Genomic DNA, 27,299 nt, shown 5'->3' on the forward strand with positions numbered 1-27,299 from the left:
AGCCATTTCTATATCTTGAACAGTAGGATATGAAACCTTTAAGAATTCCACTGTCTTGAGCTCACTTTTAAAAGTACGTTTCTATCCTGACCTTTTAATAGATTACATACAATTCTCCCATGCAAAAGTTCTCCAAGCAAAAAGACAATGCAACTCAATTTAATCAAAAACATTCCATATTTTTCGTATCTATTTCAATTCCAAAAAGAATAACCTTATACAAGCTAGAGTAAGAAACTCGGGGGAGGGGGGGGGAATCACCAAGTTGTCATTCTTGCTTTATTTTTATCTGACAGTGTATGAATAGGCATCAGAAATATCTTTTACCATTGTAAAAGCCTCTTGACAATAAACGAAAGTATAGGGCAAATTCTAACAAGTACACATACTTCATCCAAAAAGCAGCTAACTATAGGAACAAGGGTTTTTGACATGTTTGATTCAACTTGTCACCATATTTTCAGTTGGGGTAAACAGTGAAATTCTTTCAGGGTGACAGAAGCTTTCTAGTTGTTAATACATGCTGTTGAAGACCATCACACACCTTTGGCTAACCAAGAACATACATAAAAGAAAAGTAAAGAGTTTCACTACTCTTTTCTTACATACTAAGCTCTTAACATCACTTCTAAACTTTATCATTTACATACATACAGAGTTAGTATCTAAAAAAGAAGATATTTTAATGAGTTTCCTCCATTGAATCATTTTAGAGACCTTTGAGCAACCATTAAAGTTGAGATCAGAAGTCATCATATACTTACATTTTGAAATTCAAGTAATAATGTTCTAATGAAGTAATCTGTTCTTGCTTGCTCAGCTTCCTAAACACGAGAAAACAGTGATGAGTTGGAAAAAAGATCAATATGCAGCACACATGATATAACTAAAAACCCGAACTTTAAAATTAGATATCTTTTTTAATTTACTGGTTTTGTATCTACCATTTCCTCAAAAGATGAGCAATTAAAAAAAAAAAAAAACTTTAAAAGAGAGGCAACTTAGCTTGCTACATAAGGTATCTGTGAAAGTTTTTACTTTTACTTCAAATAAAAATGCAAGTTTTCAAGCCACTAAGCATCTAGCCTGCTGCTGAAACCATCATTAAGCCTTGTAAGATTATTTCAAGGTATTTCTTTTGTTTTATTTCTCCATAAATTGAATAAATGTACAGATTGCCTCCCACAGCTGTCCTTCTAGAATGCTTCTGCTGTATAAACTTCAGCCTTTTATCACTCTATCCTCTGACATCTCCCTTCATTTTTTCCTCTTCTGTTATTTTCAATTAAAGGTGCATGTCAATGGATCATTGCCATTATCCTGCTTGTGGCCAAAAAGCATAGTTTCTAGACTCCCAGAATTTTCAAATCTGCCTCTGGAACATCAAGGAAAGTTGATACTGGAGATACCAAACAATATTACTGTACTTAAAATACCAGAAATATCACAATCTGAAGATGCCTTTAAAAGCTTAGCATCACAGCTTCCCACAGTGAATTTAGGCGACTGTGTATATGCTTTAATATGTTCCTATCTGCTTGCCATTTGCCATCAAGAAAACAATTGCAACACATTGCAGGTTTAAAGGAGACAGTGCATAGTTAGCAGCAATATACATCGCTGGACCCAAAGGTAACACATTCTCAGCTGTAGCTGAGAAGTCAACTACAATGTATATACAATCCCTTTTCACAAATACTTGCCAGGCATGTGACCTTCACCCACTAGGTACAGGGCAAAAAACCCCCAAACCTACAAAAAAAATCTAAACCCACAAGCCAGTTTTAAAATCTATTTAAGGTAGGAAAAGGCTACTCAGAATCTTTATAAACTAAAATTACCAAGTATGTGCTTTCCTGACAAGACAAACTTAAAGTGTGCTTAATTCTTCGTAGACTATTTCAAAGTAGGATTAAGAATATATTGACAAACTGGCATGCTAGCTCTTTCTAACAGTAACTAGTAGAACATAGTAGAACTTTATTAAACTACTAAGTGGCAAGATTTAAAATAAAGATACAAAGAAGTGTTTTCTTTCAACAATACAATGATGTGAGTATCAGAAAGAATAAGTGACAAAAAACAAAACCCAAAACAAAAAAAAAATTGCCAAATTCATAATCCACTGCATTCTAAAAATACTGACAATCCAGGGGCAACATTCAATTGAGGAAGTTCTGCTAGACCATTGCGAGAAGCTGACAACAAGTATATGGAGCAGGATCATCCTATACACGGCTTATGTTCTACTCTCTTCCTTGAAGTCATGAGGCTGCCACTGAACACAGTGCAACAGGCTGGATGGCCCTCAGCGCCATCTAGAAGCAAAAGGCTATGAGATCACAACTCCAAGAAGTAGAAGCTGGACAAGCAGGCCACAAATGTGTTTAAAGCAGGAAGAAATAAAATACTTAAACAGGTGTGTACAAATGCAACTGGATACTATCCCTCATCTAAGGAACACAGATCAAATTTATTTTGGTGGCTGTGCTCCCACACACCTGTATTCTCACCCATACCCTGAAAACACAATTAATGAAGTGGATTTCTGCTATGTAAGTCGTCCCCTTTTGTGAAATGCTAATTGCACTGTGACTTCTTTTACTACCCAGCTTTCTCTACTGAAAAAAGATGACTGCAAAAACCCCCTGGGGTATACACTTGCATGATGCCGAGATGACAGATGCCAAAAGAACAATTGCTTTGAATTCCCTACTGTGCTTGGTGTAGGAGATATCCACAGTCTCTGTTCCTGCCTATTAATCTGCCACAAACCCTAACATCACCATTTATGAAAAAGTATCAAAACTGGAAGAGGCTCTAGTAGTTACATTCAGAGATCAGAACTCCTCATAACACTGACACAACACGCAATGAAAACATCCAGGTTTCCTCCATCTTTCTGGAATCTTACAGTTAGCTCTCGGGAACTCTCCAGCAAAAGATTCAGATCTCATGGTGATATGCTACTCATTTTTTTGTTTGATTTTAAAAGTAACAAAAGAGGCAAAGGAAGTATTTTCAAATAAACCTGTATCTATTACTAACAGAAAGTACCTCCTCCAAGCTCAAGAGCGATGCATCCCAGCAAAGAGGAAATCAGGCAAAAATGCCAGACAGCCTGCACAGATAAACAAGGAGCTCCTGGATCAACTTAAAAACAAAAAGGAAGCCTACAGAGGGTGGAAGCAAGGACTGGTGGCCTGGGAGGAACACAGAGAGATTGTCCAAGCGGCCAAAGATCAGATCAGGAAGGCTACAGCCCTGACAGAATTAAATCCAGCCAGGGATGTCAAGGACAACAGGAAAAGCTTCTTTAGGTATGTTGAGGATAAAAGAAAGACCAGAGAGGAAGTATGTACTCTCCAGAAGAAAATGTGAGACCTGGTTACTTGGGACATGGAGAAGGCTGAGGTAGTCAACAACTCCTTTGCCCCAGTCTTCACCAGCAAGGGCTCTAGCCACATTGCCCAAGTTGCAGAAGGCAAAAGCAGGGACTGGGAGAATGGAAAACTGCCCACTGTACTGGAAGAGCAGGTTCAGGACCATCTAAGGAATCTGAAGGTGCACAAGTTTGTATTAAGTTACAAAAGTATTAAATCCTCCAAAATTTCTTTATAAAGCTTTATACTTACACAAGAAACACGAAATGGTCCAAAAGTTACAGCTGCTTCTCCATACAGGGGCCAGTAACGTTCACATTTTTTCTGTTAAAACAAAGAATCCTAATTTAATTCCTGTGTAGTATTGAAAGATGATGATTAACAGAAGCACAGCAGACAAAATGATAATCTCAAATGCCTTATTCTCTTTCTTATTCAGTGTTTCTCATTAACATCTGCCCACTGGTGCCTTGCTGGACAACTTTTAAGATAGTAAAATGTCTTTTTTTTTTGGATACCAAAAGAAAAACAAAACCAAAAACCCAGATGACCAATAAATACAGCCAAAAGACACTTTGTAAATTGAGATATGAACTTCATGACTGCCTACATATGCACAAACATGCATCATACAGAGAGAAGCAACAAGAGATAATTTAGTTTTTGTGTAAGTCTGGAGTTCACAATTCTGAACCACATTTTGTTTTCCTTCTCAGGTCACAAGAATATAACAGAGAGACTTAAAAGTTAGATTGGTTTTGCAGCTGTATCAATTGACAGGAAATTCTGAACGACTCAGGATTTTGACAGTTGGCCTACATCCCACAAACAGCAAGATTTTTCTTCCATAGTGACATGACCAGAAACAGACCATTTTTACAGTTCTGTATACAAATATGTATATTCCATTGAGATGACACCTACCTAATAATGTAACACTATAAATAGAGAAAAAAAAAGCAGTCACATTCACTATTTTCTATGCATACAAATATAAGGATAGGCATTCTCATTCAATCTGGTAGATTATTTTTACAGTTATGGTCTTGGCATATGAGGCTTCACAGGTACTGGCACACTGCCCTGCATGGGCAACGCTAATTTAGTTTTGTTCTCGGTATACTTACCCTTCCCATTTCAAATTCTCGACAGGCCATTACAATTATCTGCAAAGAAAAAAAAGATGCTTGAAGTTAGCTGGATTTAGATCAAGTAAATACACTTTACTGTTTGCATATACCTGGACAGATACTGATACTCCTCAATGGGTTACTACTGAAGAAACTAATTAATACTTTTTTTCCTACCTGCAGATGGATGCTCATTTAATCTGAAATTAGTACCCAAGTTTTATCCTGTACAAAATAATCTACAACACTAGTGTAACACTTTAAGGCTACTTAATTTGAATTCACAGTAATCCTGTACAAATGCCTTACCTATTTGGCTTGATTGTGAAGTCTAAACTCAATCATAAAAATACAGAACCACATACCAACTGAAAGAAACATAGCTACACTGGCTTAAAGTGACAGAGATTGCTTAAAATACATGCAAAAACCTATTTTAAAAACAAGAATCGGGTTTCTTAAGTGAAGCTGTTTTAGACATACTAATTTGAATAACACAAAATAAATGCACCAACAGGTAGGCTATTTGTTACAATAAGTAACTATGATTTAAGTGTACGATAAAACAAAAAGTATTTTCAGAAATCATTTGCTGAACATATCCGATGTTAACAGCACTTAAAAGTTAACTGCTGGCAATAGCTGTTTAAACAGACATAGGATACATAAACCAGTAAGTAACCCAAAATCAGCAAAAATAGAAAGGTAGGCTTTTATTTTTTTTTGTTTCACATACTGCTTCTGTATCTGATTTTTGCCAGTCCATGTTAAGTCAGAGTTCTAAAGTCTGTTCTGTCTATAGGACAGATGTAACCAAACACCGACCTATTCACAAATACGCATGATTTCACATTCATTCAATAAAATTATCTTGAATTTATATTATTAAATTGAATAAATAATAACTTATGTACAGAATGCTATTTAAACTACAAAAACAAGATCTGAGAAGTAAATGGACTAAATCACTCAACTTTTTTGATAACAGCAGCCAGCTCAGGCAAAAGATACACACTCACTGTGCCATCAAATAAGGTAATACCCAACTTTTGTTTTTAAGCAGGTACTTACGGCAACATTGTATTCCCATATCATCCTCCAGAAGTCTATTACTGTGTTTGCTAATGGTCCTTGGGTAGCAACATATGCTTTTGGCCCATGTACTCCCTAGGATTGCACAAAGGAATCATTAATATTTTTTAAAGAAAAATTATTTGCACTGAATAAAAAGGCATTAGGTTATAATAATGTAAAATTATTTTTTTTTTATTAAAAAATATACAACAGGAAGGGTGAATGAGTCCCATTCACATTAGTGGGATTTTTTCTGCTAATTTCAAGGGAGTCCAAGATTATAACAGCTACTGTGCTGACAGAGACTGCAACAGAAAACATTAAGTTTCTTTATGTCTAGATTCTTAAGACTCCCTTTAAGTCTACATTTTCTTTGTTACTGAAACATTTAATGATAAAAATTTGAAAATTTTTCTCCTAAAAAGCATCCCTTCGAACGAATTTAAATCCTTCCCCAGTAATACACATTTCAAAAATCCAAAATTTTAAAATTTGTTTTATATAAAGCTTGAAGATATTTACATTCAGCTCTTCAAGCTAAACACTCAAGAAGTGAAATTTATAGGAATATCTGTTTCTTAATAAGCATTACTGTGTGGAAGCAGCATCAGAATAAGGCTGTAAGGAAAATCCAAGATATTACACTTTGAAACAAAAGTGTAACAGGCTTTTAGCCAAATTCTGGCTTCTCTTTAGGAATGTTAGATAGAATTCCATTGCCACACCTCTGCCATGAACAGCAAGAAGTGCATACTGATGTACACAATTTGTCAAACATCTCATTTACGATCTCTGAAAACAGACTCTTAAAATCTGGTATTTTTAACACTGTCAACTGTTAAAACAATTGTATATGAATTTTCCTATGGTATGTAGTTCCAATTTGGTTGCCTGTCATTTTAATATGAAGTATTTCATATGATACTTACATTTAGAGTAATGTTAAAACTTTTTCAAAATTGCTTTATAAATGGCATAATGTTTGCCATTATTCAAGCCATAACAAAAGAAAATCTTCCCTCACAGCTTTAAATTCTTATCTCAGACTATAATATTAGAAGTGCACTGGTAGGAAATAAAAACTTAAAAAGAATTTAAGACCTATTAAGACAGTAATACATACCTTAATAAAATTTGCATTGATGTAGTCTGAATCTTGCGGAGGAGTTTTTAAAGTCAGTTTAACCCGGCTATGATCAACTAAACAAGAATTACAACAGGTATAAATCAATACGTAATAGTAAATATAATATATATAGTACGTGTTATACATATAAATTAAATTAAGGATTAAAGAATGTTTCCCAAAGATGAGTCTCACAAGCAATTCAGTTAATTTACGGGTAAACCAACTCAGGCAGGGATAAGCAGAGTAGGTGCTACTGCTATGTACTTCTGATGCTCAACTTTACAGAGTACCAACTCTTGGAATTCCAAAAGCCATTCGTTACAAAGAGGCAAAATTCAACCGATCAGAAGTAATAAAAATTGTAATTACAAAATACTAACACAGATCACGATGGTCAGAATTAAAAGCACATGTACAGAAAGCAGAAAGAATAAAGCATCAGTACATAGTTAAAGTAGCTGACAGGTCTTAAAGTCCTTGCCAAGAAGGACTCCAAGTATTAAAACAGGGAACAGGCATTGGGGCTTATTGCTCATTCACAGACCAACTTATATCCCCCAAACACTGGGCTCGGCACTTTGCTGGGGCACTTCTAAACTAGACGCAGTAGACTTCTTCATTTAGGGGGTTTTGACATTTCAAGTTTCTGCCTCAAGCATTACTGTCTCAGAGAAAGCTTCTTATAAAACCAGCAGATCTTTGGAGACCAAAATCCTAATCAGTCTTAAAAACAGCCTTTATTACTTGTTGACAGAATAAACTAAACCTCCTGGAATTCTCTTTGGCATTGAAAAAAAAAAAAAAAAAAAAAAAAAAAAAAACAAACTTGATGATTCTTACTATGAAGGAGAGTAGGTGGTTGGCAGGTTCACCAATCCTTCCAGTTCTTGTTGATACCAAGACTTCCTAGCTATCACATAAAAATCACTCAAACTATTTCTAGAAGAGAGGTTGTTTTAGTTGGAAATCCAGATTAAATAAAAAAAAATTAAATTATCTGAACTAGGGAACAGAATTGTCTCCAGAAACAGCATCTGCTCAAGCAACTTCTGTTACTTTCTGCTCCCAGGGTCAATTCCCCAACCACAGAACAGCTGCTAAAACTTTCATTAGAGCTAAATTCAACAAAAATAACATAAAGAATGAGTCTATTTTAAAGGAAGAAATATGTTTGGTTGGGAGAGGTTTTTTTTGGTCAAAATATCACTGGGAATAAAACAGGGAACCATGCCCACAAGAAGTACATGCTAAGAGTTATTTCTATACAGAAAGCTCTTCCAAAAAGCTTCCAAGATACTTGTGTCCAAGATGGTGAAATTTTCTGCCAGACTCCTGATAACATGCAGAAAACGTTTGTGTTACTATGTAATGCTTCCTAAAAAAAGCTCAAGTGCAGATTACAAGACATTTAGATCACAGATCTAAAGACAATGCACTCTCGCATAAAGACTTCGAGAAACCCTTGAAACATCTTACACTCTCATACATATAACATAAAAGCCAGAAAGCTTTATAAACATGCAATGGTGTCATCGACTTAATATTAAAAACTGCTTTTAAAAGGCAGATCAGACTAATTAAAGTTGTAGGCTAATGATTGCTCCTATCTTTCCAGCACAGAAGACCCAAAATTCTAGAGCAGCTTCCAAATGTCAACATTCCCAACCTGCCTGTATCTGCCACAGCTCAGCTCTTTCAGAGTTTTAGGTCTGGAATAGAATTCTCCAAGAAAAATTCTACTGCAGGTTCCAGGTTCAGAAGATTAAGTGCTTCGATATTTATATATAGTTTAAAGGCTCAGCTCACAATTACTAATCAGTGTCTTCAGGTAACCAGTGAACACCATGTTTCATTTAACTATCATTTAGAACGGCTTAGTAAACCATAATGTGAACATGCACATATCTTTTACTCTGAAGTCAGTACTGAGTTAGTATTGAGGTACTGATCTCTCTGGTAGCAGCAACAATGTCTGATAACTATAGCATTAATCTCTGATTAAATTACATTTGTAAATTTTTCCTGGATTTATAAGAGATAGGCAAAGCATCACCCCTGTTCCTCCCCCAAAATGTCTCCTGGCTTTCACTTCTGTCAAGCTCGTCTCCCATCACTTTATTGCTGGAACCTTTGGATATTTGAAGATATTCTCACTTTAAATGAGAATATACATTAATTTTCACCATCATCAGCTTTGAGATTTGCTCATCTTCCTCGCTGATCTGCGTACCCTTTCTGATCCCAATGACTCAGTTTTTATTTTTACGTAGATGAAAAGCACATCCACCACTCTAGTTGCAGACATTTACTACAGCACTAGCTGCTGGTGTCTCAGCAACTCAGCCTAGGTGCTACCAAGATTTTACTATATCGTTCACAATCCACCAAAATGCCAAACAGAAGAAAGACTGTAACAGTCTTAAGATGATAATAACAACTTCCCCTCTTTCTTTCACTCCATCTGTTAAATGCATTTCCTCCCAGCTAAAAAAAAAAAAAAAACAAAACCTCCAACGATATTTAACCATTTTGCTGCAGTTGAGCTTAGTATCACACTACTCTTCAACATGTGATGTATGTTACACATATATCCTCCAGAAAAATTGGAATATATGTGCCTTTCCTTCCTTGCAGCACTAAGCACTGTGCCCACCTTGTTAAACAATCTAGAGCCTGCAGCTTTAGGGCAAATTTTACTGCTGGAGATGTTACTCCAAGAGCTGATGAACAGTAAAAATTCCAGCACTAGAAAAACAGAGCACACGGGTACACAACAATTTGAAACACACAGTAGTTCACTGGAGTTTATTACTAGAACACATTTTGAAAATGAAAGCTCATAACGCTTAAGACCATTTTCAGCTTCAGATCGGTTACAAACCTCCTAACACTTCTGAGAAAGCTAAGCAGAGTAAAATGTATCTGTTCTAATCTTTTGGTATATGAAAAAATGTCATTTGTCAGAAGACTGTCCTTTAATCTCACTGTCAGCTGTTCATACTGAGAAGCACAGTAAGAGCTGCTGAAATACATGGCCTCATGAGCTACACAAGGGAGCTTGTATAAAGCAATCTTGTCATTACAGATCACTGATCTGTTATAGCCACACATTGGTGGTTTTAAAATTTAAATTCTGCTCTGACTTGTTTCCTGTATTCGTACATCAAACAATTTCATCTGAGCTCTAGTAAAATACAAACCAAATCTAGCACTGAAAGTTCTTTGACATTGTTTGCAGGATACAAACAAGAAAAAAAAAAAAAAAGACCTATTTAACTACAAACCACAAATCCAGGTTCCTTAAAATTTCATCTATAGTTTATGCTGACATTTGTTTTCTACAAGGAATAGCATTATCCTGAGGAAAAAAAAAAATACAATTAAGCACCAAGTAAAGTTCTAGACTATTCCAAGATAAAATGAAAATGTCAGCTTGACAGGGCTTGGGACCTAGCACATATTTTAACTTTAGGTTATAGCTTTCCTAAGAAAATGCATAAATGTTCACTTACTTGGCCTTCCAAGTTAAAAATAATAATAAAAAAACCCCGAAACTTAGGAAAGTTGTCTTTCAGCAAATTATCTCAAATTTTGCCTTTCAGTAACAGCTAAATAGTAAAATTCAAAATACATCAAGAATAACATGCATTTGCCTTCATCTTCTAGTAACACGTCAATCAGACTTACATGGCAATATATCCTTGTATCTATTCTTTTTAACATTTTCTTCTTTTTCTCCAGTGGCTGTTGGGTAGATCTTCTCTGTTCTGTATTTTGTTGATAATCTTCTTAACCTCTGAAATAAAACATTTGTTATATTTTCAAGTCTCAAGATAACAGAAACATCACTAGTTATTAGCTGCATAGATGAAGTATAAGATCACTGAAAAATACCTCTTCTCTCCTTTTACAGTACTCACAGTGATGAAATTTAAAAATCTAATTGTCTTGTACTTTTAGCTCATCAGCAGTTTACCACCAAGTTGAAACCAGCTCTATACATCATGAGACATGAAACTTAGCTAAAGCTGCTACAGCAGCAGCATGGAATACGGCTATATTTTATTTAGGAAATACACTGCCCTGTTAGGGAATAACAACTGTATTAAGAATACCTGTGAGAAACAGAAAAATGTGTTACTGCTCAGAATATCTTGAGGAAGAGCACAGAGCAGGCTGGCTCAGGAACGGCTGTAGCAGCTGGTGCTCTGAAACACAAGGCTTCCAACACAGTGACAACTGAACGGAAAGCATGATCTCACTTTCAACAGGCATCAACTCCTAATGCCCAATTCCTGCTGAGTTTAAAGCTCACCCAGAGAGAGAAGGTCCCTGCCTCTCAGGTACAAGGTATTCGCAGTTCAGGTGAGTGACAGGAGGTCTGCTGTATTCACAACAATATGTCATTTTTTTTCCCCTCTATTTCAATTCCTAGAAATTTTAAACAGTCAAAACCTCTAAGAACAAAATCCAGCCCATGCCTTCCAGCAACCTAGGAAATAACAAGAGCAATACAGCTTTTATCACACACTCAAATTAGGCCTTTGTAACCTTAAAACTGAGGAGGAGGAAAAGAGTATAAATTCTCCTTGGGGGAAAAAAAAAAAATACAAGACATCCAGATTTTAAAAGTAACCTGAAGAACTCAGATAGTTAACTCCAGCTTCCAGCTAAAGTTAGGTGGTTGCAAAATCAGTCATTCTATCAATACTGACATGGTGGTGATATATAAAACAATCAAGAGGAAAAGAGAGAATGTTGCTTCAAAGCAGTTTAGTATTTCCACTGAGTGGTATTCTGTGCAAGCAGAAGGACAGAGGTTGTTCACGTTCCCCTCCCTCCAACTTTGATGTCTGATTATCATCTGAGAAGACCTCAAATGTTCATAGCTTACTTTCTTTTGGGAAAGAGGGAGGATGGCGGAGGTTGGTTACTAGTTAAAAATATAAGTCTTGTTTATCGCTGACTATGTAACAACATACAGGTAGAACGAACATCATAAATAAGATTATTTGGTCAGAAAGCCAGTTTTCTTGAATTCTTCTAAAACTACTGAACACTTCAGAGAACCACTGCACACTTCATTTTTTACATAAAAATTTAATTGGCAACTCAAGTCCTCCAATAATTCTTCCAGCAAAAAAAAGGAAAAGCAAAAACCACACAAAATTTAGCATTTATGATACATACAGAAAAACACTTAAAATTTGTCTGGATATAGTGAAAAAACAGCAAATTTTGTATGCAAATGTGGATAAAATTTTACATTAATTTAGATTAATAATATGCATCTAATAATCCATGAAAGCAGCATTTACAAAGTAAAAACAATGGCAAGGTTAAAAAAGAAAATAAAGAAGTATCAGTTTTCAGACAATTTTTTTTTCTTCTCTGAGGACCTTATCACAGATTAAATCACTGAATGCTAAAAAGAGTAACAGAACTAGCACACAGGGTTTGTTTTTTTTTTTCTTAAAATGCATTACTCTTGAAAAATTGCAGTGTTAGTCAATGAAGAAAAAAAAACTGTAAATACTTGGAGGTGAGACAGTAAGTCTCTGACCACACAGTGATCTAGGTGCTAAATATCTATCTGAAAACATTGCTACAGGGAAGAATAGGAAGATTCAATTCTCAAGAAAACACGTGAACAGGTACAAGAAGCTTCCATGCAGACTACACTCATCTTTGCAACACTAAAAACAGATTCACAACATAACCTTAACATAGCAGCCAGAGAAACCTGGTTTGTAACACGGTACAAAGAATACCACTGTCCTATGTAATACTGCCCTTACCTGTGTCAAAATAAAAAATACTGCCTGTGCCAAGACTAGACACAACCAGAAGTCTAGAAATAGCAGAATACATACACATAATTTAGCTATATCAGCTAAGAATTGCAAGACTGAGAAATAGTTTGAAGCAGGCTTTAAGCCTCCAATTCAGGGGTGGGGGGAGCAAAGAGAAACAATGATATTTTCCAAGCACAGTCACTACTATGATTTTGTATATTGTTCCACATTTCAACCTGGTTGTCAGGTGTGAGTTTTGAAGTGTTTTTTTTTTTCTTCATCTTACTGATTTTTACAGGCTAAATGCCATACCTCTGCTTAGAAAAAGTAACAGAAAGAAGTTTACAGAGAAAATGGCCTCCAAAAACCGTGAGTAGAAGCAGAAGTTATTTTGCATGAGAAAGGATACACTTGAGCAAGAAACACAAGAAAAAGGTTAGGTATCAAAAAGCACCCTAGCAAGTTTATCCTTTTTGCTTTAGCTCGTTTTAAAGGCATGCAAAAAAAACCCCACAGATACAACTTGGACCTATCACAAGCCAAAAAGGTTGGAGTAACTTATACCAACTCTTTTTTTTTCCCAATAAAATGATGCTATGAGAATTCAGTTTAGCCTTCTCTCCTGGATGATTCAATAGCTGTACAATCTGCTAAACAGACTGGAAAGTAGAATTAGCACAGCCCAGCTCTGAGGCAAAGACTGGAAATGAAATACAGGTTGATTTTAAAACACATCTGTTCCTAAAATACTTTAGGATCCCTGCTTTTAATGCATGTTTGTCAGCTGTTCTGTGACATGGGTAATAGAAAATAAGTAAGTACAGTCCTGAGAGCAATCAAAAAGAATAAGTAGTGGTCTTTGTAATTTGTAGTAGTATCTGTTACATAGAATAGTATCTACTTCATGCTTTGGAAGAGAAAGAGGTAACTAAAAAGTAAGGAAAGAATTCTAAAAACTGAGCTTTGAGGAAACTACCACAGGAATGGAAGAGTGACAGACTCAGCAGGATATTTCACCCTACACACAACAGAAGATTGCTGCGGAAAGCTATTGCAACGTGCACACAGCCTGCTGTAGGATGCAAGGGACTCAGTACTCCCTAGGTTACAACCTAGAGTGACCAGGAGGAGGAGGATGTATTCAGCAGCAGAATGGGGGTAATGACAGGGCAGAAGAAAGAATTTTTTTCAGACTATGGTAAGCTGATGACAAGATATCCAGTAAGATCCGTCACAGTCCAGTTTCATGTTAATTCATAATAAACAACTGTCTACAGTACAAAGCAGCACTCATTTGAGTTAAGTCAGTAAACTGCCAAATCGCTTCCCAGAAGATACTCGGATGCCAACAGCAGAGACATTAGAGATCCAGCCTGGAGCCTCTGCAGATAACAGTGGACGGTTCTGTGACACTTGCATATTCACTGGAACTGCTATTCTGGTACCACAAGAACAACTTCATTAATGTATTCCTTTAAGACCAAAGTGGTCAAAAAATAAGTGTATATTCATGACTCATCATACTTAAAGAGCTACATTCATAAGGCCTTAAGTTCCATTCCCAGTAGAAAAGCTTTAATTTAATTCTGCTTATTCACCGCGTGACAGAAGTGGTTTGTGGGATGGTGACAAACCCTTACCACATGTGACGGTGGTGGGATGAGCCTTCGAAAAAATTTCAGTTTCAGAAACATATTTCCAACTTCCACAGTGGTTTTACAGTCTGTATTACAAATTTACTTCAGTGTTTTTACAAAAAGACAAACCAGCTTTTCAAACCCAACTTGTGCAAGCCATATTAAGAAGAACTTAGTCCAATCAGTCCAGGAAACACAGATCTCCGACTTTCGCAGTCAACCTAGTTCATCTATTTAACACTTTAAAAAGCCTGTAAAGACATCTTGCTTAATACCATAGAAGTGTTGTTTGTGGATTAAAGAAAATATTAATACTGCCTATTGAGATTTTAAGAGCTCACTTTAAAAGCCTGAACCTTATTTAAGATACGGAAGTTCTTGTCACTCCTTCCCAGGCTTCTTTTCAAGGAAAGTATGACAAATATTGCATCAGGGCTTCACTTATTGTCTCCTACAGCTCATCTGACATTTCCAACAGTCAAACTATCAGTTAGTAAAACAATGATGTTAGCTTGAATTTCCTTTCTGACCATACCTGAGGAGCACTGCATATCATAGTGTCAAACACCAGCTGCTAGAACACTCCACGGCACCTATGGTTCATTTGTTATGTGACAACAAGCAATGGCAACAGGCTTAGGAAGCTCTACACGGCCAGCTACGGCAACAGAGGTGTGAGATAACACCAATCACACAAGAATATATTGTTTTGCAAAATTTGCTTAAGTATGTTGAGAAATACTCAAAGAATTGAAAACTAAAGAAATGCTTCCATAAAAGCCTAAAAATCAAAGCATAAAAGAAGATGCTAGGAAACACTTGAAAATGTTGTATTAATGCAATTATTCCATAAGACAGCTTTTTCTATCATAAGCTTGACATTGCATTGTTCTTACTAGCAGTAAGGGAAGAAAAACACATTATTTATGTTCAACCGTGCTCTCATCCTAATAATTTAGATTACTAGGGAAGAATAAGTTTCCTAGTACTTTAACATAGTGAGAAAAATGTATTTGTAAGGAGCAACGTGAACCAAACTACCACAAAAAAGTCAAACCCACTATCTTATGGTCAGATTACACAGGTTCCAGATTCCGTACCAATACCATGAACACAGAGATGGCAGAGATGCCTTTGTCAAAAATAGCTCAAGTGCAGACTCAGATATATCACTGCTCAAATAGTGCTCTGACTTTCTAAAACTGCTTTGGTTCCAGAAGCATTTTAGCTTAAAGTCCCTGCAAATCCAACTGGAGTTTTCCTATACTGCTTTCTTACCACTGAGGGCTCTGGGAAATACCAAGACAAGCTGATGCTAATAAACTCAGCTGGAGGATGGACTATTCTGAGTCAGAGGTGCCTCTGAGTTGCAACAGCAAGGGATAAATGAACACAGTGAACTAGGTTTCCTTTAGTCACCCTGCCAGAAGAGCAGCTGTGTGGGGAGAGTGGGGCATAGTGCAGCTTAGCCCAAAGTTTCTGGGGTAGTCAGATCCAGCTGGGCTGAATCAACACTGAACCATCCCACACAGGGTATCACTGGTTACCTATCTTCCTGTTAAATAGCACAAATAACGTGGAGTTCAGTATAATTTCAGGTATCATACTTGCATTTAAATTTCACAAATATCTCCGTGGCTTACATTTGTACATTAAATGCTTTGCATGTGTCGTTGCAAGTAAAAACAGTATGAAAACATGAAAATATCTACATGCAAGATAATGTCCAAAGAGTCTAAGTTGACAATTAAAATTAGTTATCATGCTAATACTGAGTACGTATATATGAAATTATAGATAAAACAAATTTTTAGAGTATCCCTTTCACCACTTTGCCTTAGGAGGACTTGAAAAACAGCATTCACTTGTGACACATGCCAATCTTTCTCCAGTTATTTATATCAGCTTTCAAACAACAATTATTTTTGAAGAGTTCCTAGCCCTCATGGTGGAAGGAAAAAGCCTTCCCAAACACCAGCCAAACAAACAATGAAAGAAGTATGATCTGGTTCTGTAAAAGAAGAGCTTCACCATTTCTCAACATTCGCAGATGGCTTTGGCTGCAAGGAACAGGCTAGCAGTCTGCATTTAATTTATTTCTCTGAAACAAAGCCCTGAAAGGAGACTGCAAACTGAGTTGATAAAATGAACAATATGCAAGCAGGAAGAGTTTTCACTACCTTAGCATTCTCTTCTAGCAAGACAGACTAACTCCTGAGCTCTAGGTGCTGCAAGGGAATCTCTGCTGAAGTGATTAATAGACAAGCCTGATAACTACAGTCCCTTGAGAGCTCTGTCTTCCATGTTTCATTGCAGCACAATGACAGGTCTAAAAGTCCCACTGCATTCAAGGAAGCTTGTGAACCACATAAAAGAAAAATCCCTCCGAAATTACCAAGGGAACTGAGAACAGCATCATTTCAGTATTAGATGGTGTGGTGTGTTCTAGAACATCTTAACTCTGTTCAGTATTTTCTCAGGGAAGAGGGGAACTCATGTTATTGCAATAACTGGAGATTTATATTCAATAAAGAAGGATTAATCAATGAAGACAATGCTGGTAGGTCCTCATGCAGAGAAGGCCAAATGACAGTACTGAAAGGAGTCAGTTAAGGAGTACATCCTGCTTTCTTCAGTATCACATTAAAACCAGCAATGGATGAAAAATAATAGCATACTCAAGAATTAGGTACTGCCAGAGTAAGACCAATGTTTTCCATCTTTCCAAACCTGGATCTTCTCTAACAGAAGTGTTAGAATCAGGCATGTCTCCCACAATGCTAATAACTAAAGATAGCTTTACATGGACATTATCAAAATGTGAGGTCATTGCTTCCAAAATCTCCTTTTCTCTCTCTCATTTCTGAAAGTATTTTTATATTATCTGCGTATGAATCCCAGCCTAAATTTGCAGTACTATCAATTACAGGTGCAGCTAATTTATGTGCAGCACTATAGTTAAGCAACATACCTACTGCCAGTAACAGGCTAGTTTTACAAGGATGGAAAAGACTAAAGAGAGATCTGTGATCTGTTCATGAGCAAATAAATAAGCAAAGCAAAATACTAAACTACAAAAGCACAATCAAGCTTTACTAAGTAAGTTACTAATGTAAGTTCTAAGATATTTTAGAAAGCTCTGCAGCATACTTATTACACATGCAAGAACTGGGACTATAACTTTCTATCTCCAAACCATACTGTTTCCTTAGCACACAATTTATTGCAAAGACTACTATGAACACATTACATCAATCGAAAACGTGCAGGACAACAAAGCAGTGACAGTTATAGGCTATGAGTGAAGAACATGAATACTTCTATCACTCTGAAACCACAAAATTAGAAAAATAGACTGTTTTGGGCTGAAGGCTGGGAAGCATGTCTTGAAGCAAAAACAGAAAAGGCATTTAAAATAAGCACACGCTACAAATAACAGGCTCTTTAACAGGGTTGAAGCAATTCAGGAACAATTCGTGGTAATTCAAAACAGAAATAAGCCTCAGATTTTTTGCAACACACCACAAGATGATTTTCAGACCCAACAATATAAACACAAACACGTAAAGCAGCAAAGCACTTAAACAAAACTCATAACCAGGGACCCCCACTCTGCTTAGAAGCATAATTTCCAAGTTACTAGACTCACTATTTCCCTCTCATTCCTAGGTTTTGGTGGGTTTGTGCATTCTGACAGCACAAACATTGCATTTAATCTTAATTTTCTCTTTAAGTCTTTCTTTGAACATACACAGCTCTTATTCATCTTACCTTGCTATGTAATTGAAAGGCAAGATACTCCTAAGAACGCTTTGATGTATAATTTTTAAGAAAATGTTTTTACAACACTAGTTGATGAAGTGTCTCAATGGAATCAATCAATATATCCGCAAAAAAAAAAAATCAAACAGCTTGTTACTGAAGAAAACAGCTACTAAATACGGTAAAACACACATCTGTTAGCTATAGCATATAAAATATGTCATCTTCATATTTACACCTTCTATACCAATCTCCTCACTGACTCATTTTTCAAAAGCAGTTGAACTTTCAAGTCAAGATGGTAACTAAAGGCCATACATTTTTCTGCATTTTTTCAAGACAACTAACACCATTCATTCTAGGGCAAATGAATTATGAGTGTTTCTTATGAGAAAAAGAATTACTAGTATCTAAAAATCTTGAACTCTTAAAACTTGCAGAATAACAATGTACACCAATCCACTGAATACAAAACATCTTGAAATAAGGAAACAATGATCTCCAGACTTTTTTGTAGTTCTTGCACAGCTGTACTGCCAATATTTCACCAGTTTTGCTGATTTGTTCAAGAAACTGACGGATGCATATTTATGCCTCATTTAGGTTGAATCTGCATTCAGGTCAGAGTCAGAAATTTAAGGTCTTATGATCTGATGGCTATAAATAACTTGCAAGAAGAATTGTCAGACTCAGTTCAGTTTTCCTTACATGCATACTTCCTTGGAAGCAGAAAACTACTGTACCGTAGTACTCATAACAAGGGTACAAAGATGCATAACCCTTCACCTTCAGCAGCTTCCTACAGAACAGGGTTTAGGCATCCTAGGGGGACAACAGGAAGGGTTATGTATTGCAGCTGTTCTCTAAGATGTCATCTATAGATGCAATCAGTTCAGGCATTTACAGTCCAAAACCAAGCGGAAGATTGCTCAGTCTTGTTATGGTCCCAATGATCTGAGCTGCTCAATTAAGACAGTAACCAGAAGGGGAATCACTGATCTCAAGCAGAGATTTAGACTTAAACGAAAAGATGTAGAGACAGTTTAAACGGCCACCTCATCTCTCATCTTGATCAGCAAAAGCAAGCAGAAGTAAACCTGCAACACCAACACCAGTTTAGCAGAGCTCTGCTGAAAGGCCTTGCTAGGAGCATGTCTCAAAGCAAGTATGAGACAGATGGGATTAATTTTCTACTCTGGTGCTGGAGGTGGGTTTTGTTTGTTCCTTTTAAAAACAGAACCTGTTTATAGGTCCAGGTAAACATCCTCTCAAGAGCCACCCTTTGACTCGTCCAAGAAAGGTGACCACACTACAGTCCACTAACTAGCAGATGAGCTCTGAAGTCCAACATCAATCTGGCTGTGACACTGACACTGCCAGTGCAACATACGAATTGAGTGCAGAGTTCTACAGAGCATGCCCTTCATGTGAAATAGAGATAACGGCAGATATTTGTCCTACCTCCCCTACACCAGATTTCAAGTTTCTCAGTGGAGTCAAAATCCAACAGCTATGATGTAATAAGAACGGATACCAGAGTAACAGCATCCCCAGTACAAACCCATGGAAGCGTAGAAGAAACTATCCAAAGGCAAGCTGAGACTTTTTCCACACAGAACAGCCCAAAGGCAAGAGGTTTTATTCTATCTCAATCAGGCAGCTAAAAGGAACATAAGCGATGTTTTTTTTTAATGGTCACATGAGAGGGGCAGGGCCAGTCACCGTTGGTTATGACTCTATGGCTCTTTGGTTTCAGAGTCCACACCTTAACATATGTAACACCCCTAAACAGCCAAAAGCACCCTGCGACAAGAATTCAAAAGGAAACTTGTATAGCCAATACAGATCGGGAACAATTCATGAAAATAAGCAGCATAAGGATCTCAATAGGTATCAGCTTTGACAGGTATCTGACTTTGAAGAATATTTAGTTGTTCAACCATGTCAATTCTCCCTGAGAAATTTCATCATCTGTTACCATCAAAACTTTCTTCTCCCCACAGTCTTTACCATCACCTTGCTCGTGACTTCACAGTATGTGGAATGAGGCATTAAGTTTCATGAGAATATATTTTGCTTTTGTTTCTGCTTAGCATTAAAAACAAACAAAAAAAACAAAAAACAAAAAAACCACCAAACAAACAAAAAAAACACAACACATTCTTCTCCCTCTTCCTTTCACAAGAGGCAAACTCCTCCTCTTTTCCCACACCTTGGAACACATTTCCTTGACATCAGTGTTTGTTTTTTGCCCAATTCATACTAGGTAGAAGAAAAAAAAAAGGTACCACAATTGAAACAGGAAACACTGAGCTTTCACTCCAACAGAAGTAAACTAGTATTTCCCACCTACTGGGAAGGTAGGTGGGAAGCTGCCATAAATAAAGGCACAGGAGAACAGTCTTAAAGTTTTTTAATAAATCTGCACCCCTCAAAAAAGAGATGTGCTGCAGTTGTTATATTCTGCCTTCCATAAATTAATCAGGGCTTTTTAACAGCTACATCTTGCTGATTCATTTGAAACAGAGATCCTGCCCTGTAAGACTCTCACGAAGAGTGACTTTAAGCTGAAAAGCTGGAACCTAACAAATGTTCTGGGTAAAAAGCAGAAGTCTAACTTTTTTTCTTTTCAGAAGCAGGCTTGAACCTTGTATAGAAATACAGTATCTGTAGAGACTTCCAGTAGTTTAGAACCCCCAGCATTCAGCAGGCAAGATTAAGATACTGCTAATATAGTTACGTTAGTTTATAACTGGCAAGAGAACACTGACAAGATTTTAATGACTATTCCCCCTTCAAAAAGGCACAATCTAAAACCTTTCCAGACATAAATACAAAAAAAATAAAATTTTGAGAAACACAAATCAGTACTTCCATGCAGTAACACTTACATAGGGAATATATAAGGGAATGTAAAAGAACGAGAAGGTATCAAATAGAAAATACATTTCTACTAACTGGAGAAAACATGCTTATAAGTATTTTCACCCCTTCTTTGAGGCTGTGTCTGGAAGCCAAGGAATGTGCTAGTTATAAAGAGGCCATTTATGATGGAGTTCAATAGCATTTTAAAAGCCAGAAAGAAGTAGCCTCATTAAAGATACAAACTTGTACAAAGATTTCAACTGTAATAAACCTAGCTAATAACGAGCACCATATTTATGGGTAGGCCCAATATTTATGGATCAGCAAAAGACTTCTGTGTCATAACTGATATTATCTGTTATTATAGTATCTGATATTATCAGTTATTATAGTATGTCACTTTCTGTCTAACAAATGTGTCCCCATCATTTCAAAAGCACACAACTTCCAAACAGATTATACCATTTCTGACTTCAAAAAGAGAGAGAACAGGGAATGCAATGGCCAACTAAATTCTCATAGTTACAGCACAAAGAGCTATAAAGCAACTACTCAAACAGAACCAAAGCAGCAATAGCCAGTACAGAAGCAACAAATCTAGACAGTAAGTTATTCACAAGCATGATTTTAGATCATTTGTCTCCATTAAAGTTTTTGTTTTAATGGCTGAACATTCAAGAGTTCGAAGTAACGCTACCAAATGTCTGAACAAGTAAACTCAACCATTTAGTTCGTTTCTGCTGAATTTAAAAAAAAAAAGCATCCTTAAACCTTTGATACACATGCTGTATCATATGCAATTCTCTTCTTCAAAAGTAACATAGGCATACACACAGCATTTTCTACAACCTTATAGTATTACTGCTCATACAGAAAATGTTTCTTAGTTTCCTCATCTTTTGTTCAATAAGCTGCTTCAAAAAAAAGGAAAAGGCTGTGATTTTTCTCAAATACAACTTTTTAAAATACATTGTTCGACATACCATTAGCACTTCAAGTCCCACGGTAACCTTAATGATAGGTATTCTCAGGCTGTGCAAGCCCAGAAGTGACTAGCAAAAGAAATAGTTACCTCTTCTGAAGTCCTACATCTTGATTTCTTCAGAACATCCAGAGACAAGAATACTACAGAAAGTTACGAAAAAATTAAACGTAAACAGTGTTTTAATCAAGTGGTTTGAAGCTTAACCTTTCTAAATTATGAACATTTTAGAGGAAATTTTTAATTCTGAGGACTCAAACTTGCATCAAACTAAAGGATCAAGTAAAAGAGGATATACATAATACATTTGTTAAAAACCAGCATTGCGAATCTGGATCTCTGATACTTCTAAAATAAAATGTATATAAAGGCTTTATTGCCCTAACACCAAAGCTGCAAGACGAGCTTTAATTTCCAAACACTTTGTAGGATTCCTTTATTAGATTTATAATGTAATCACTTCTAAAATTCTTTTGTTTTGCAGAGCAGAGCAATGTTACTCACACACAGTACACACCCAATCACATAAAGGTTTCTAAAGCAGCCTCTCATTGATGTTTGCACCCTGCGGGCTACGCTCGTTACACAGCTAATATGTGAAATACAGTCCTTCTACAGGGCCAAATTTGATCAAATAAAGGTACTTAAGTCAGCTGATGAAACGAAGCTGGTTCTGGCAAGTCCTTGTCAATCAAGCTGCTGATAAATTTTAAATAATCCTCAACTGTCATTGCTTTAAAAGCTGAATATTTACAATCCATAACGTAAGAGATGACTGTTTGTTTGGTAAACAATAGCAAACCCTTATTACATTTTTTTTCTATATGAAATACAAACAACTTTATTCAACGCCCCCAGGTTCTGAATGACAGATTTACCTCCAGGTATTTCAGAAACGCACAGGAATATCTTCAGATCCAGCCTCAAGATTCTTATTCCCATCTATGTGGAGTAAGTGACAAAGTAATAAGACTCCACTTCTTTTCTTGGGAAAGGAAGCTGTTCTAATCTGACCTTCAAATAAGTATTATTTGATATGGTGCCAATTGAAAAGAAGAGTATGTGAATTTTTACAAGAATTCAGGCAAGATAGGCCTACTCGGTCTGTTCTTACAAGGAAAAATATTAGGAAAAAAAATCATCTGACTGGAGGGATTTCACAAGTGGAGCTTTTCAAAAAGCTTCCCAGGCCAATCAGGTATTTTCCTTCATGACTTCTCATAAAAAGCAGAGCACACTAACAGACACTTGATGACAAAGCTAGAAAACAATCACTAGGAGGGGAAGATGTGAATATTACAGCACATAGACTGTCAGGGTAACAGAAGTAAGACTAACCTCAAAAAGTGCCAAATAAAGTTGCATACTAGTAGCTGACAATGACGGAAATACACATGAATATTATCACAAACCAACTAAGTGGCAACTCATAAGTGTTCACAGTAGTCACTGAGGAAATAAGGACACAAGATATTTACTGATAAACAGGCTGTATTCAGTAGTAAGCATGCTGGGAAACTTCTAGAGATAAGACAGTATAAATACTTAACAGCCAACAGGAGATAAAAGCTGGGTTTTCCTCTTTCTTCTTAATTGAAGTAACAGGTCAGTTGATGCTGGGGTTTTTTTTTTTCGGGTTTTTTTTTTAATGGATTGTACATTCTTATTTTTATTAATGGTCTGATTATTCAACTTAAAATTACTGAAATTTTCCTCTTAGGATAAAAACATTCGTATTGTATTTTATCTGTTGCTTGCATTGCATAATTGCCCTTTGCACAGAAAACGTTTTAGTAGCCTTTATATTTTATTTTCTAGTATTTCATATAAAACATCAATCCATTTTTATGTTTATGTTTTTGGTTGTGATAATCTGGTTTTACTTGAGGATACTTTTGCTGTAACCAAAGAATGCAAGCAAACAGCAAAATAACCTTAGCATCTTTCAGCAAAAAGTTAGTCTGTCTCTGGACAAGGAAGCAATATTTTCCTTTTTAAAGACCATCAGCAAACATTTAAGTCTACCACCCTCATTATAAGCACTGTCAGGCTACACTTTCTCTGACTCCTCCACTGTTAAATGGGGCCTGAAAGGCTTCTTTTGATCTCAAGCCATAATTTAAGTGCATTGAAACTGTCTCTTGTTTTACCCTCATTTAGGAAGTTACTAGATGGTTAACAAATCTCACACCAGTACGTTCTTTTTTAACAAACATTAGTGCAGAATGACTTAAGCCTTCAGAGATCAAATAACAATCAGCACAACAGTCTTAACTGCTCACAGGCACAAAGATCTACTCAGTCCACGTCAACTGCCTCTGATAAGAGAAGATGCTACGCTTAACTATTAAACTATCAAGCTTTATGCAGTGTTTATGTTATTTTATTTTTAAAAACCTAGATTTTATTGCTTCAACTGAAATGTCTGGTTTTGTCTTTAAAAATAATACAAACATTTTGACGCACATTTTCAGAAAGTTTGATTTCTAAGCACTGTTCTCTGCTTGGGAACATTCCTGGAAAAACTGTGTTCTTGTTAAAACCTTTCCTGCTACTTGGTTCCCAGTTAAACTAACAGATGTCTGAGACAAGCCGCAAAGCACCACCACCACGTGTTATTAGGCTTCAAGTTTCATGGAAAGGATAGGCCCAGAACTGAAGGTAACTTAGAGGCACTACCTGTCTCAGAGGTGAGAAGCTGGAACATCTGCCTCTTCTTGCTGTGCTACACAGGTAACTTATCACTATCTTAAATGATTTAATTACAAACATCTGAGGCTCGCACACAGGCAACTTGACTGAGCAAAAGAATACCCCTCCCACCACCACAACGCAATGACTGATTTGACGGCACAACCCTTAATCCTTAAACCCCAGAAGCAGCTACTCAAAACCGGCTAGGCTTCCCCCTCCCCGACCGCCTTCTTCCGAACGACCCTGAGGATCTAAACGGCAGCAAAGTTTAGGTGGGAGTTCAGCACAAAGAGGGCCTTAAAGCAGCAGCTCGCTTGCCCTGTGTGTGTGGGCCCACCCGCTAGATGGCAGTGTCCTCTCGGGCAGAGGCAAGCGCCGGCTGCCAAGGGCAAGGCCACAGCGGCCAGGCCTCGGCTACCGGCTCAACCCTAAGGGAGGAAATGCTCCTACAGCGCCCCTGGGCATCACCTGGGCCTCCGCAGGAGCAGACAGCAGCATAACAGTTGTGGAAATCAGATACAGAACATAAATATAGTCCTGGACACAAAGTTTAGCCAGTAAGGCAAGAGGCTAAAGACCAAGACCTGTTTCATGCAACATTACTCATTAAAAGTACAGGACATGGGTCAATAGACACTAAAGGCACGCTGAAAATGGGTGAAAAAAGGGCTACAAGATACAGGTATTTGTTCCCTGTTTCCTAAAATACCCGAAAAGACAAAACAACACTTTTGGACACACACATATCCAAAACATACTAGACACAAGAATGGCCTCTACCTGTACTAAAATTCAATCAGGCCTAAAGAGGCTTAGACTCAGAAGCAATAAAATAAATTATTATAGCACAGTGTGAAATCCTCTGTGATAAGCATGCAAACACCACACCCTAAATAAAGGACAGAGCAGAAGTCAAAGTTCAGGCACATTAGGTGCCTGTTGCAAGAAGAAATGAGTAGGTGTTTCTAGTCACCTGCATGAAATCTAGATATTAACATAAACCATACATTTGGCATGGAATAGAATATTTCAGTTGAAAGGATCTAGTCCAACCACTTGACCGCTTCAGGGATGCATAGATTTAAGTCTAAAAGGAGAATACCAATATAAAAGCACTCTTAAACTTGATGGCAGGACCACATACTGGGAAATTAATGCCTACAAGTTATGGAGGACTGCCAGGCAAGAGCGTGCTAGAGGGGCAGCAGCATCATGCATTACAAAAGCAGACAGACAAACAAGAGCAAGGTGAGAAAAATCAAGCTAAGTTTCTATAGCAAATTTTAATGCACCCAGGATTGTGTAAGACTTATACGATCAAAGAAGCAATCACAGCAGCAGTAGCACACACAAGAAACCTGGTGGTTCTTGTGGAGGAGATTGGGAAGCTGAAAAAGAACGAATTAAGAATTTTTGATGGAGTACAAAGTACAGATTTCTTGCTTTCTAAAGATATCAAATCAATTTGCCAGAGAACTCTCTTATTCAATCCCACAGCAAGAAAATCACCTGGAGGCAGATTTGAGAAAGCACAGGACCCGGCTAAAGATGCATCTCCAGAAGAATCACTTAGGGTTGCTGCATACTTAGATCTGGTATCCTTGCCAGACAGGAAAAGGTTTTAAAAAAAAAATTCACCACAATTTTTTCCTTTAGAAATAGGAACTTGAAAAAAAAAAAAAAAAAGAAAAGAAAATGAGGAAGTTGAATGAAAGGAAATTATACTTTTTTAGCTCTGTAAAACAGTTGCAAGCAGCACAGGGCCTGTTCAAACGTGCCAGGTAGCAGTACCTGCCGCTACCTGGACTGTCAATACAGCAGTGACGAGTCCCGGTGTCCTGTGATCGCCAGCCTCTTGCTACCATGTACAAAGTCTGGGAGCATCTACTCAGAATCCACCACTGAGAGAAAATGGGAGGATTGCTGTTTCATTTCTTACATTCTTTCCCTCAGTATCCACCAGTCAGAATAACATATTAAACTCAGTGTACATTTGATGTGACATATTACAGCTTTTTTTTATATTCTGAAGAAACCATAAAGTATCATATGATCCTAAAGTTTATCTACTTATCTTCCTCCTCAGTTAAAAATATACCTATTGCACCATGTACAGAAGATTATTTTTTTTATCTTTTCCTGACGGCGCAATACAATCTCATTCATGTTACTGCTTTGTCCCAAGCACCACAATTGTAGTTATGATCACTTTAACTGTTCATGGTTTTATAACAAAGTTATTTTTAAAGGACTGTCTGTCTTCTGCCCAGCTCCTATTTGCCTGAGCAAGTCTCAGGCAGTTTTACCCTTCTGCTCTTATGCTGCAAATCCAAAGAAATCTCAAGAAAACTGCCACCAATATGGAAATAACTCCAGGTTTTTCTTCCCACGTGCATATACGCACTACAAGAATTCTGTGCTTGCTGGTCCATTTTCTTCCAAAGTAACTGTTTTGATAATTTGATTGAACAAGTGGTCCTTTAACAGCAATAAAGGGAGCATCTTGGCCAGATTCCAACTCTGACAACACCTCCTTAAGTCTTATTTACATCGTATCTTCATCTACCATGCTGACACTATCAGTTGGTCAAATACAGGTGTACTCACACTGACATAACTGATCTGTAGATTCATCGTTCTCCCCTCAATATGAATATACCTATTGTACCATGTGTGGTTCTAATTTTAACACTGCTAAAAAAAAATATATATATATAACTAAAAATAACATTGAGATCCTTTCCAGGCAGTATAAGACAACTCAATTCACATTATTGCTTTGTCCCAAATACCACAATTAAAATTATTAATATTCAGCTAATTAATTGTGTTCAAGTAACAAACTCAC

At 36.8% G+C, this 27,299-nt stretch overlaps 1 protein-coding gene across 2 annotated transcripts in view; it reads right to left on the bottom strand.

Annotated features, from left to right (window-relative positions):
• PTPN12 (protein tyrosine phosphatase non-receptor type 12) overlaps positions 1-27,299 on the bottom strand; it is a 78,876-nt gene that overhangs the window by 35,658 nt on the left and 15,919 nt on the right. For both annotated transcript variants that reach the window (XM_086745926.1, XM_086745916.1), the window contains exons 2-7: positions 10,404-10,512; positions 6,711-6,787; positions 5,585-5,680; positions 4,511-4,549; positions 3,636-3,707; positions 765-824 (exon numbers count right to left, since the gene is read on the bottom strand). In XM_086745926.1, the coding sequence (XP_086602052.1) occupies positions 765-824; positions 3,636-3,707; positions 4,511-4,549; positions 5,585-5,680; positions 6,711-6,787; positions 10,404-10,512 (453 nt within the window). The remainder of the gene's footprint in view (positions 1-764; positions 825-3,635; positions 3,708-4,510; positions 4,550-5,584; positions 5,681-6,710; positions 6,788-10,403; positions 10,513-27,299) is intronic.

Source organism: Chlamydotis macqueenii, chromosome 1, assembly GCF_036417535.1.
Source record: "Chlamydotis macqueenii isolate bChlMac1 chromosome 1, bChlMac1.mat, whole genome shotgun sequence".
Taxonomy (NCBI): domain Eukaryota; kingdom Metazoa; phylum Chordata; class Aves; order Otidiformes; family Otididae; genus Chlamydotis; species Chlamydotis macqueenii.